This window comes from Carcharodon carcharias, chromosome 8 (assembly GCF_017639515.1).
Source record: "Carcharodon carcharias isolate sCarCar2 chromosome 8, sCarCar2.pri, whole genome shotgun sequence".
Classification (NCBI taxonomy): domain Eukaryota; kingdom Metazoa; phylum Chordata; class Chondrichthyes; order Lamniformes; family Lamnidae; genus Carcharodon; species Carcharodon carcharias.
In genome coordinates this window covers 158,986,507-159,000,569 of record NC_054474.1, presented here as the reverse complement: position 1 = coordinate 159,000,569, position 14,063 = coordinate 158,986,507, and the positions used below count along the sequence as shown (strand labels likewise).

The following is a 14,063-nucleotide window of genomic DNA, read 5'->3' as shown; positions in this document are numbered from 1 at the left end:
ATTCAGCAGGTCTGGCAGGCATCTGTGACAACAGAAACGGAGTTAACTTTTCGAGTCTGTATGACTCTTCTTCAGAGCTGGAGAGGTAGAAATGTGATGGATTTTATACTGTTTAAGCAGATGAAGCAAAATAGAAGGTCATGGATAGGTGGGAGCTCTGGGAGATTTGACAAAGATGTCATGGACACAAGTCAAAGGGAGTTGTTAATGGCTGTGTTAAAGACTAAAGAAGGTGCTGATAGCCGTTAAAGGTAAGATAGCAGGTTGTGTTAATAGCAGAACAAGGGTCAGTGTTCTGTGGAAGTGAAACATAAGAGCAAGTGACAGATGCCCTGTGGGGGTGGGGGTGGGGCAGGTGGAAGGGTTCAGGAAAAAAAATCGATTAAAAAATGAGTCAAGATGGAGGAGAGTGTTCATGTCTGAAATTGTTGAACTCGATGTTAAGTCTAGAAGGTTGTAAAGTGCCTAATCAGAAGATGAGGTGCTATTCCTCCAGTTTGCATTGGGCTTCACTGGAACACTGCAGCAGGCCAAGGACGGACATGTCGATCAAGATGATCAAGATCATGAGATCAAGATGGAGAGTTGAAATGGCAAGTGACAGGAAGGACCGGGCCATGCTTGTAGATTGAGCGAAAGTGTTCCACAAAGTGGTTAGCCGGTCTGCATTTAGTCTCCCCTGTGTAGAGGAGACTGCATTGGGGCATTGCAATCAAAGATTGGCAGGCAAAACTATATTTGAACAATTTAAAGAAGAGATAGATCGGCTACAATTTGCACATTGGGAAAAGGTAGTACAAACAATGTCAGAGCTCCCCGGATAACAAAAAAAGATGCAGAATAAGATGATACAGAGATAGGGCGCATATGACAGATGTAAGGTTTATAATACAAGTGAGAACTAGGTTGAATATAAAATATACAGAGGGGAAAATAGTTAAAAGAGAAGCAAAGACAGGGTATGAGATGAAACTGGTAGCTAACATAAATAGGAATCTTAAAGTCTTCTATCGCCGTATATAAATACGAAAACGTATGACATGAGGGGTGGGTGGATTAGGGGCCAGAAAGGATATTTATGCATGAAGGCAGAGGGCTGAAGTACTAAACAACTACTTTGCATCTGTCTTGATTAAGGAAGAAGATGCTGCTTAAGTCATAGTGAAAGAGGAGATAGTTGGCTAGGCTAAAAATTGATAAAGAGGAGGTTATAGAAATGATGGCTATATTTAAGAGTTGATAAGTCACCAGGACCGGATGAAATGCATCTGAAGATACTGAGGGAAGCAAGATAGAAATTGCAGAAGCGCCCGCAATAACCTTCGAACCGTAATTTGACACGGGGTGGTGCCAGAGGACTGGAGGATTGCAAAATTTACACTTATCCAAAAAAGGGTATAAGGATAAATCCAGCAATTATAAGGCAGTCAGTCTAATCACAGCAGTAGGAAAGTTTTAGCCCAGGACAAAATTAACAGTCACTTGAACAAATGTGGATTATTTAGGAAAGCCAGCACAGATCTGTTAATGGTAAATTGTGCTTTGATGGAGTTTTTTGATGAGGTAACAGAAAGTAATGCGGTTGATCTGGTGCACATGAACTACCAAAAGGCATTTGATAAAGTGCCACATAACAGGCTTGTTATAAAAGAAACAGTGGCAGCATGGATTGGCTCAGTGACATGAAACAGAGTAGTGGTGAACGGTGGTTTGTCTGAATGGAGGAAGGTGTGCAGCGATGTTCCCGGGGATCACTATTTTTCTTGATCTACCTTGACTTGGGTGTGGAGGACACAGTTCCAAAATTTGCAGATGAGTTGGAAGTATTGTGAACGCAAGAAGTTACGGTGAACCTTTACAAAATACTGTTTCAGCATCAACTGATGTATTAGTCCAATTCTATGTAACACATCCTTAGGAAGGAAGTAAAGACATTGGAGAGGGTGCAGAAAAGGTTTAAGAGTATGATTCCAGGATGAGGGACTTCAGTTATGTGGATAGATTGGAGAAGCCTGGGTTGTTCTCCTTAGAGAAGATTGAGGAGATTTAATAGAGATGTTCAAAATAATGAAGAATCTGGACAAAGTAGGTAGGGAGGAACTGTTTCATTGGTGTAAGAGTTGTAAACCAGAGGACAAATTTAAGGTGAATGGCAAAAGACGACATGGGAAAATAATTTTTTAAATGCAATGAGTGGTCAGCATCTGGAATACATTGCCTAAGAGTGTGGTGGAGGCAGATTCAATTGTGGCTTTTAATAGAGAATTGGATAATTATCTGAAGAGAAAAAATCTGCAGGGCTCTGCAAAAAGAGCAAAGGAGTGGGTCTTGCTGAATTGTTCCTGCAGAGCACCAGCACGGACACAAAGGGCCTCCTTCTGTGCTGTAACCATTCTATGATTCTTTACTGTCTGCAAAAACTTTGAATAACTCACTTAATGAATGGTTAAAATGGAATATTATGATGGTCACAGTTTCCATTGTGAATCTACGCTTGCCGGGAAGTATGCATGCTTGTGAACTTTAAGCAAGGGCATGATCAAATAGCCAGCCGACATTCATTGTCTAGTCTTTCAAAGAACTGCCACTTCAATAAGGAATGGGAGTTCTACTATTGTACATAAAACATTAAAAATATAAGTCAGTATCAAAGAGAAAAAGGGTGGAAATAAGAGGATTTATCACAGTTATTCATTTATTGAACCCACCTAACATTTGTGTCATGTTGGCAATTTTCAAGGGTTTGACATTAACAGGCACCTCTATTGAGGTTATGCTGCTAGTGAATAATTGTTACACCAGGAAAAACAGCTCTGATAGAAAATAACTGAAATTAAATTCATAAGGGCAGCAGGGAGCCTTAAAATCCGATACAATTTGATGTAGTTTTTAAACCTTTGTATAGGAAACCACTGACAGTAACTCCCATCCTATTAACTGTAGAGTACGTCATCCTGAGCATACTAATCTAAATAATTTATTTCATTTTAAATTACACTATATACAACTTCAGGTCATCAAATGGGAGTAAAACAGATTTGTGAATTCAGTCACCTGGAAAAGGTAATTGAAGTACACGGCATAAATGGGTTTGGGGCATGATCAAATATATTTCTATCATAAGAATTGACAGAGGAGTGTGACTAGAAGGCAGATTTAGTTCAGTCTAAAATGCTGTTGCACCAACCTCATCAGTTCCAAACTTCCATTGCTTTCATCTTTCGGACAGATTCAAACTTCAATCTTCCATTGCAAAACTCACCATCATCTTTGGAATTTGATTTCTGTCAACTTAATCATTATTTCTCATCTCCATTTTACTCTAGAATACTTTATTGCAATTAGTAACCATACTGTACCTCTCTCGGTCTTGTGCACAATTGTTTACAGCAGTGCTCTGCAACTCGTGCATCTCACTCGGTCGTCGTGGCTGATCAATCTTGGCTGGTAAACGACCTTCTACCTCAGCAAGCCATGCCTAAAAATAATTAGAGGAAGTACATGAAGATACAAGAGCTAGGTGCCCTTTCCATGACGGACTGAATTACTTACTCTATGGCTCGGATTTTATACCTGCTCTCCTGTACTGTCTCCACCTCGGGCTGGGAGGTGGTGTAAAATTGGGTGGGATGGCGGTGGAGGCCCGGGGTGGGGGTGTGGGGTTGGGGAGGATGCCATGCTCAGCACTTTCCTACTATTGGTGGCAGGATAGGTGGTGTGTGGCCTACCCTCTATTAGGTCAACTGAGGCCCCTAAGTGACCATTGGCTGATTAAGGACTTGATCCTGTCACTGCTGGTGTTTTACCAATTTTTAAGGGTTTGAAATTAACAGACACCTCTACTGAGGTCATGCTGTTAGTGAATGATTGTTACACCTCCCCATGTAGGGAGACCTCCCCCTCACCCCCCCCGCCCCACTGCTCCACCACCACCACCACCACCAACCCCTAGTAAAACCTGGTGGCCACTCTGCATGCGAGGGTTTGTGCTATTCTGATTAGACGCCCTGTGGGCGCAAGGAAACCCCCCCCCCACCTAGCCCAGTGGTCAGGCTCGCCCCCTCCGAAAGACACCCGTTGCCCTTGCAACTGACCCCCTCCCCCACATCACCAAATGGGCTGGGACCTGCCTGATTGGTCCTGGCGATCCCCAATCCCACTTACTTTCTGGGCCTCCTCAAGCCTGCTGCAGTCACAGAGCGGCTGCCACTCCCAGTTGAGCTGCTGGGACTGAATAGCTGCTGGCTCTCTGATTGATCAGCAGCTCGTAGAGGCAGGACATCCTCCTTTACAGGGGTGAAAGCCACATGTGTAGGCAACTAGCTGCCTGCTCAAAGTAAAATCTGGTCATGGCTTCCATGGCTGGCAGAGGCAGGGTGCCTCTTTCTAGCTGCTGCCTTGTAAAATCCTGGCCTATATTTCTGAAAAGTACAGCAAATATTTTATTCAAATTGCACAGAAATAACCCTGATGGCTAGAGATTACAAAATACAGCATGCACAACTCTAAAAATATGCCGTGTTTAGTAGAAAAATTACATATAATCAATGTCACTTGATGGGTTTGCAAATATCATGTTAAAAGTTGTTGAGATTGCATAATGATTCCTGACTGTTGCATTTTTTGCAGCACTTTATATATTGAGCTGGGGTGGGGAGGAAGAAATAGATTCTGACATCAAGTGACTCAGTTGATAACTGCACTATTGAGTGTGAAGTGATACAAACCAGAGATTCCATGTGGAATTCCTGGTCTGTGATAGCTGATCTCAGCTAAAATGGCAGTAGGGGAAATATTGCAGTACTCCTGATTTTTGAAGGTTGAAGGCATTGTGACAGCTTCAGGCAGATTTTGTGTTGAAACACATATCCTTTGCATGCTGTTGCACACAATCTGCATATTCAAGGGGTGAAAGTTCTTTCCATTGAGGAAGTTAACAGGGTTTCCTATAGCATATTGTAAAGAAATATGGTTACCAGCTATTGCACACTGGTCCTTGAGAAAACCAGTAAAACCAGGTGGACCTATTTTGCTGATACCAAAGTCCCTAGCTCTCCCGTAAGATGAGTCAGTCACTTGATAAATCCATATCATTGCTACACCCTGGCTGATATTATAGAGACCCACTATGGCTGCCTGGCATGATCTGTTACGAATGATCTGAAAGTTTAATGCTGTCATTAACTTAGCCACATACAGAGCAGTATGGACAGATGTCACATAAAAAGGAAATGTTAAATAAAATGGCTTCGCTTTGAGTGCTTCCACTTGGCTGTTCCAAATCATAAACCAAGGGTCAACTGCAAGATTTATTTATTACACTTACAATAATGCAATTTATTACCTAGAGTGCACTTGACGTTTTATGAATGCCATAACAGCATATGGCGATCAGTAAAATCTGCTGCTATAGTTCCACTACCAAAGTGCTTATTTTTATCTCCCTTTCTGGAGAGATTAGAAACAGGATCCTTGGCTGATTTCCTTCTTCCCTAGCTTGAGGCATTGAGGTTAGCATTTCCTATCTCCAGCTTGGATGAAGCTAACAGCACAGACTAGAGGTCAAATTAGTTGAAGAATTTTAAAGTTTGTTAATTACAGATAAATATAACCTAATAACTGATGCAACTCAACCCACGTAAGAATTGAAAACATGACAATATCTTTTTCAGAGAGATAGTTCGAATCCTTTGCTGTGGGCAATCAGAGACTACCAATCCAATTAAGGGTTGGGGAAAACAGGGAGGCACCACTCAAGCTCCTTTGCTGAAAGCCAAATTGAGTACAGATTTATTTCGCAAACCACAAGCGCTTGAAATTAAATGAGCTATGTAAACAAACAATTAAGCTATACAAACAAAGTGAAATTGACAGCAGAGATCAGAGAGCCTGAGCTATCAATCAATGTTTACACTAGTGAAGGTTGTCCTGCTATTCAAATATCCTGGCTAAGAGCCCAGGCAGCTTTGAATAACAGAACACCTGCTCCCCAGTGTAAACATGCTTTGATTGACAGCTCAGGCTCTCTGATCTCCATGGTCAATTTCACTATGTTTGTTTACATAGCTCAATTGGTCGTAAATGCTTGTGGTTTGTGGTTTTGAAACGTCAAAGGGCCTGGGTGATTGGATCTTCTATTAGCTTTCAGCCTAGATGTTTTTTTTCATGGAAAGTTTATCAATGGAGTAGATTTTTTCAAAGTTTTTTTTTACACATCCCACTTTACACTGTGATGTTCTTTGGTTCTAGAAAGTGTACAGCGGGGCAATGGGCATGGAAGGACATAATTGCTCTGCCGAGAGTACAGAGGAGATTTACAAGAATGTTGCGAGGGCTTGAAAATTGCAGCTATGAAGATTGGATAGACCAGGGTTGTTTTCCTTAGAAAACAGGAGGCTGAAGGGTGACCTAATTGGGATGTACAAAATAATGAGGGGCCTAGACAGGGTAGACAGTTCCCCTAGCTGAAGGGTCATTTACCAGGGGCCATACATTTAAGGTGATTGGTAGAAGAATTAGAGGGGACATGAGGAAAAGCTTATTCACCCAGAGGAGTTCACTGCTTAAATTGGTGTTTAAGGCTGAAATGCTCAACTTATTTAAAAGGTACCTGGATATGCACTTGACCCATAAAGCTATGGGCCAGGTGCTGGAAAGTGGGATTAAAACCGAGTGGCTAGTTTCTTCTTTCTCTTTTTATGGCCGACACAGGCATGATGGGCTGAATGACCTCTTTATATAAGAACTAGGAGCAGGCCCGTTGAGCCTGCGCTGCCATTCAATACGATCATGGCTGATCTCATTTCGGCCTCAAATCCAATTTCCCACCCTCTCCCCGTAACCTTTCAACCCGTTACTAATTAAAAATCTGTCTATCTCCTCCTTAAATTTATTCAGCATCCACTGCACTCTGAGGTAGTGAATTCCACAGACTCATGACCCTTTGAGAAAAGTAATTCCTCCTCATCTCTGATTTAAATCTACCACCTCTTAGCCTAAAACTAGGCTCTTGTTCTAGAATGTCCCACAAGGGGAAACATCCACTCCATGTCTACTTTGCCTATCCCCTTTAGCATCTTATATACCTCAATTGGATCTCCTCTCATCCTTCTAAACTCTAGCGAGTATAGGCCAAAACTGCTCAATCTCTCCTCATAAGACAAGCCCTGCATCTCTGGAATCAATCTAGTGAACCTCCTCTGAACCACCTCCAATGCAACTACATCCTTCCTCAAGTAAGGAAACCAAAACTGTGCACAATACTCCAGGTGCGGTCTCACCAATCCCTTTTACAGTTGCAACACTTCCCTATTCCTACTCTATTCCTTAAGTAATGAATGCCAAAATTCCATTTGCCTTCCTTATTACCTGCTGTACCTGCATGCTAGCTTTCAATGATTCATGCATGAGGACACCCAGAACCCTCTGCACTGAAGCATTCTGAAGTTTCTCTTCACGTAAATAATAAGTCGCCTTTTTATTCTTCCGGCCAAAAAGGATAAACTCACACTTATCCATGTTAAACTCCATCTGCCAAATTTTGGCCCGTTCGCTTAACCTGTCCATATCTATTTGTAAATTTCTTATTTCTTCATTGCAACGTACTTCCCCACCTATTTTGGTGTCATCTGCAAGTTTAGCTATGGTGCCTTCTATCCCTGAATCCAAGTCATTAATATAGATTGTAAATAGTTGGGGCCCAAGGGCCGAACCCTGTGGCACCCCATTAGTTACAGCTTGCCATCCAGAAAAAGACCCATTTATCCCAACCCTCTGCTTTCTGTTAGCCAATCCTGTATCCAAACTAATATATTACCCCTAACTCCGTGTGATCTTATCTTGCTTATTAGTCTTTTGTGGGCACCTTATCAAAGGCCTTCTGGAAGTCCAGATATACTACATTTACAGGATCCCCAGTATCCACTTTGCTTGTCACATCTTCAAAGAACTCTAACAAATTAGTCAAACACGATTTACTCTTCATAAAACCATGCTGACTCTGATGGATTGCATTTTGACTTTCCAAATGCCCCATTACTACTCCCTTAATAATGGATTCCAACAATTTCCCAATGACAGACGTTAAACTAACTGGTCTATAGTTCCTGCTTTCTGCCTCTCCCGCTTTTTGAAGATTTTTGATTATTAGCATTTTTCCAATCCACTGGAACCTTTCCAGAATCCAGGGAATTTTGGAATATTATAGCCAATGCATCCACTATCTCTGCATCCACTTCCTTTAAGACCCTGGGATGTAGGCCATCAGGTCCTGGGGACTTGTCACCCTTTAATCCCAATAGTTTGCTCAGTGCTTTTTCTCTAATGATGGTGATTGTGCCAAATTCCTCCTTCTCTATACCCTCTGCACTACCTATTACTATTGGGGTCGTACTAGAGTCCTTCACTGTGAAAACTGAGGCAAAATATTGATTAAGCTTCTCTGCCATTTCTGCATTCCCCACTATTAACTCCCCAGTCTCATTCTCCAAGGGACCAACGTTCACTTTAGCTACTCTCTTTCCTCTTATATACTCGTAGAAGCTTTTGCTATCAGTTTTTACATTTTACATAGTTTTTTTCATGATTTACCTTTGCTCTTTTTATTATTTTTTTTTAGTAATCCTTTGTTGATCTTTAAAAGTTTCCCAATCTTCCAGCCTGCCACTGACCTTTGCAATTTGGTATGCCTTAGTTTTTGCCTTTATGTTATCTTTAACTTCCTTGCTTAGCCATGGATGCTTTTTCCCCCTCTTACCATCTTTCTTCCTCTTTGGAATATATTTTACTTGGGAGGAATTGAATATCTCCTTAAATATCTGCTACTGTTCATCAACTGTCCTACCTTGTAGTCTTCCTGCCCAGTCCAGTAGGGCCAAATCTGCCCTCATGCCTATGTAGTTACCTTTGTTTAACTCCAGAACACCAGTGTGGGACTCAAGTTTCTCGCTCTCAAACTGAACTTTAAATTCTAGCATGTTATGATCACTCTTCCCTAAAAGATCCTTTACTATTAGATCATTAATTAATCCCATCTCATTACACAAAATCAAACCAGAATAGCCTGCTCCCTGGTTGGTTCCACAACATATTGCTCCAATAAACAACCTCTAATGCACACTATGAAGTCTCCCTTGAGGCTACCCTTGCCAATTTGTTTAGTCCAGTCTATATGCATATTAAAATCACTCATGATTATTGTCGGCCTTTCTTACATGCTCCCAGTGTTTCCTGGTTTATGCTGTGCCCTTCTGCTGAACTACTGTTTGGGGACCTATTGATTAGTCCCACCAGGGACTTCTTTCCCTTGCTATTTCTTATTTCTACCCAGACTGACTCTACATCTTGCTCTCCAGTGCCTATACCATTCCTCACTTTGGCCCTGATCTTTTCCTTTACCAACAAAGCTACACCACCTCCTTTTCCTTCCTGCCTATCCTTCCGAAACACTGAATTCTCTTGGATATTCAACTCCCAAACCTGTTCTCCCTGTAACCACTTCTCAGTAATCGCCACCAAATCATACCTATTTGCACTGTTAACTCATTAATTTTATTCCGAATGCTACGTGCATTCAGATACAAAGCCTTTAAGTTTGCCCTATTGTCAATTTTCCCTACTCTTATATGATTCTTTGGCGCAATATGGCGTTCACACACTCGGTCCCTTCCTTTCACTTTTTGGTAACAATCAGCCTCGTCACTAACCTGCACTCTTGCCCTCTCCTTAAACTTTGATTTTTTTATACTTCCATGCAACTGAACCCTCCCTCCCACTATTTAGTTTAAAGCCCTTTCTGTGCTATAATTCTTCCATGGTTCCAGAGTTCTAAGGTGGCATGGATAGGGGATGGGTGTTTGGTGGGTGGATAGGGTGCGAAGGGTGAGGACTGGGGGGCCTTTGTGTTTTTCCCCCCCCACAGAGACAAAGTCTCCTGGCACTCAGGTGGGCCTTTTAAACAGCCCATCTTGGCACCCAACAGCCCGTGTGGCTGCCTCCACACTTCCTCCTGGGTCGCTGGCCCTACTCCAGCCTGCACCTGGCCCCCAGCAATAAATATACCCCCCTGGTGGGCAATTTCTCCCAAGGTGGACAGCTCGAGCCGGGATTTTTCCTGGCTCCCCCTACCTGCCTCAAGGATGAAAATCCAGGCATTTATCTCAGTAGACAATTAAGACTGTGGGGACTAACCAGTGTCATTATATCTTGGCACCAATGTGCCTCAATATGTTTTTTTTAAATGAAGTGCTCAATTTTTTCTTCTGAAGATGTGACTTAGGCTGGAATAACACGCCTCCAGACCTTAAACAATTAACTGTTCATGTGTGATCTTAAGGTGATCTGCTACTAGGCTTTTTGACTGCAGAGAGCATCACAGCCAAAGCTAAATCTGTTCTTACACAAAAACCACACATACACTTACCAGCGATCATGAGCAGAAATATTCCCTCCCTCGTCTGAAAGAATGCCAAAGCCAGTGTAGCACCCCTAATGCTATCCTGCCCAAGACCAGCTAATTCAGCATAAACCTGGAACCTTCTCGTTTATATGGTTTGGTACTACCAGCTTGTCATAAGTTTCAATCTAAAACCAAGAAAGGGCAGTTTCAATCACCTATAAGGCCTAATCTGTTTCATTTTACATTTTGAGTGTGCCACACAGATAATAAAATAATTAATAATTTTTAATTTGGTTATTGGGAAACATTCAGTTTATTCATTGTTCAGCACTTTTCCTAATAGGCAGACAGTAATAAGGAATTTTATAGTGGCTAAAGCTACACAAATTAGCACTACGGATGAAGTCATGCTTCAGTGTTTTGCCATAAACTAATTATCTGCCCCCAGTTAGTGGTTAAGGGGTTTATAATCTTTGTTGTGTGTCATCTAATCTAAATTGTTAAGTAAGTAGACCTCAGTGCATACAATATTTTATGTACAGAACTTTTATCAAGATTGTAGCTGCAAATGTTTTTCTTCAGGGATGAGTAATTGCCACTCCCTGATAATCATTCTTGTTTTTTATTTAGTTCTAGCTCCAATTTCAGTCACCTCACATACAATCAAAATGTTAATTTGTACCAGTGAGGAAAGATGTAAACAAAATCGATAAGTGAGATCCAATGATAGACAAAGAAAATGCTGTGTGTGATTGGAACTGAGTTGGTAAATCCCAGGTTTGACAATCTCTGGTTTGTGCAAAGTTAGCTGCTCTTGGCCTTGGGTGTACAGACAGTCCAGTTGACCCCAGCATCCCGAGCTAAGGGGTAAAAACTAGCCAAATGCTGCATTCCAGGGATTCCTGCTGGAAATTGTGCAGATGTGAATATCAAGTGAGGAGAGTGGCAACAACTCATATCTATAAAGCACCTCTAACATAGAGCTCTTCACAAGAGGCATTATAAAACAAAATGTGACACTGAGCCACATAAGGAGATTTTTAAAAAATCATTCATGGGATATGGGCTTCGCTGGCTGGGCCAGCATTTATTGCCCATCCCGAGCTGCCCTTGAGAAGCTAGTGGTGAGCTGCCTTCTTGAACCGCTGCAGTCCATGTGGTGTAGGTACACCCAGAGTGCTGCTAGGAAGAGGGTTCCAGGATTTTGACCCAGCAACACTGAAGGAATGGCGATATATTTGCAAGTCAGGCTGGTGAATGACTTGGAGGGGAACTTCCAGGTGGTGGTGTTCCCATCTATCTGCTGCCCTTGTCCTTCTAGTGGTCATGGGTCTGGAAGGTGCTGTCTAAGGAACCTTGGTGAATTCCTGCAGTGCATTTTGTAGATGGTACACCATGCTGCCACTGTTCGTCAGTGGTGGAGGGAGTGAATGTTTGTGGATATGATGCCAGTCAAGTGGGCTGTTTTGTCCTGAATGGTGTCAAGCTTCTTGAGTGTTGTGCGAGCTGCACTCATCCAGGCAGGTGGAGAGTATTCCATCACACTCCTGACCTGTGCCTTTTAGATGATGGACAGGCTTTGGGGAGCCAGGAGGGGAGTTACTCGTCGCACTATTCCTAGCCTCTGACCTGTTCTTGTAGTCACAGTATTTATATGGCTGGTCCAGTTCAGTTTCTGGTCAGTTTGTTAATTGTCCACTACCATTCATGACTGGATGTGGCAGGACTGCAGAACTTAGATCTGATCCATTGGTTGTTTGATCGCTTAGCTCTGTCTACCTGAACCATGGTTGATCCCCTAGCTTGATGCTAATGGCAGAGTGGAGGATATGCCGGGCCAAGAGGTTACAGATTATGATCGATTGTATTGGGTTAGGTGACCAAAAACTTGGTCAGAGGTTGGTTTTCAGGAGCTTCCTAAAGGAGGAAAGTGAGGAACAGAGGCAGAGGGCTGTAGGAAGGGAATTCGAAACTGTGAAGTCTAGGCAACTGAAGGTGTGACTACCAAAGATGGAAAAATTAAAATTGGGAATGCACAACAGGCCAGAATTATATGAGCTCAGATATCTGAGAGCTGTGGGCTGGAGGAGATTAGAAGAATAGCAAAAGGCTTTGGAGGGAATTGAAAACAAGAATGAGAATTTTAAAATCAACATTGTGAGAGTGAATGCATGTCAGTGAAAGAGGTGTCAGGGGGATGAGAGTTAGGACATGGGCAGCAGAGTTTTGGATAGCTTTAAGGGGTACTGAGGGTAGAATGTGGGACAGCATCTAGGATTGTATTAGAATAGTCAAGATTGGAGGTCACAAAGGCATGAATGAGGGTTTCAGCTGCAAATGAGCTGAGGCCGAAGTCAGAGGTAGCCATAGTTATGAACAATGCTACTGAGGTAGGCATAGGCAGTCTTAATGATGGTGCCAATAACTGGATAGAACATAGCTATGATGCTCCCCATGAGCCAACAATTCGCCAATACTCATTTTTATGCTCAAGCAAGAATAATGGCCACTTGATCAAGGAGGACAGACAGGGTCCATAGAACTGGGCCATTCCATGAAACAGGAGAGAAGAAACTGGAAAACAAATACAATCAGTTACGTAGGCCCTAATCAAAACAAATTTGTGTTCTGCATAAATCAGAAATAAAACTTTAAAGCAGATGAGCACCATACTAATTGAAAGTTTATTGAAGAAGTGGCAATAGAGTACTTCAGGGCATTAATGTACTGTGTCAGTGGCTGGCCCATGTACTTCAGAACTTTAACTATAGCCAACATTCTCATACTAATTCTAGCCAGAAGGAAGATCAAGTGGAGCCATCATTTCAGCTAACTTCCTAATCATTAAAACCACTGAATCATACAGCACAGAAGGCAACCTTTTGGCCTAATGTGCCTGTGCTGGCTCTTTGAAAGAGCTATTTATTTAGTCACACTCCCCTGCTCTTTGCCCTTAGCCTTGCAAGTTTTTCCTTTTTCAAGAAATATCCAATTTCCCATGGTGTGCAAAGAAAAATCTCATCTCACTTCTGGTTCTTTAGCCAATTATTTTAAAACTAGTTTCCAGTTATGAGTAATCTTACTACCTAAAGCAAACATATGAGTATTGTTTCCCTTGATATATTGCTAAGTTTTCAAAGTCACGGCCAATATTAAACACTCAACTAACACCATTAAACAGATTATTCAGTCATGCATCTCACTGCTGTTTTGTGGGAACCTGCTATGCACAATACAGCTAGAATATTAATTACATCAACAACGGTAACTATAATTTTTAAAGATGTACTTCAGTGTCCATAAAAGTACTTTGGGATGTCCTTGAGCTGTGAAAGGTGCTATACAAATGCAAGTTCTTCCTTTCCTTCCTTCCACTGACCTATCTGCTGTACACTTAAGCAAAACAGCGTAGAGCAAGTGACATTGTCTTGTGCTGAAAGGACAAGATTTGGGTGGAAAAAAGTGAGTAGCTATCAAAATTTATTGAATTCTAACCTAAAATATTTCCCTGTGCAGTCCTTAAATACACCTTCATTTGGATAATGTTTTCTTCATAAGTCTATTGCATGTTGCATTGTATCATGGTAACCATGAAAGGTTAACACAGAAACAATCTTACTTCCCTTTGCTCAGTTTCCATTTTATGTTATTTACATTTCACTTCCGT

The 14,063-nt window shown here is 41.8% G+C and overlaps 1 protein-coding gene across 5 annotated transcripts in view; it reads right to left on the bottom strand.

Annotated features, from left to right (window-relative positions):
- The window catches only part of LOC121281570 (formin-binding protein 1), a 274,207-nt gene that overhangs the window by 28,022 nt on the left and 232,122 nt on the right, over positions 1-14,063 (bottom strand). For all 5 annotated transcript variants that reach the window (XM_041194555.1, XM_041194557.1, XM_041194556.1 and 2 more), the window contains one exon: positions 3,360-3,478. In XM_041194555.1, coding sequence (XP_041050489.1) covers positions 3,360-3,478 — 119 coding nt within the window. The remainder of the gene's footprint in view (positions 1-3,359; positions 3,479-14,063) is intronic.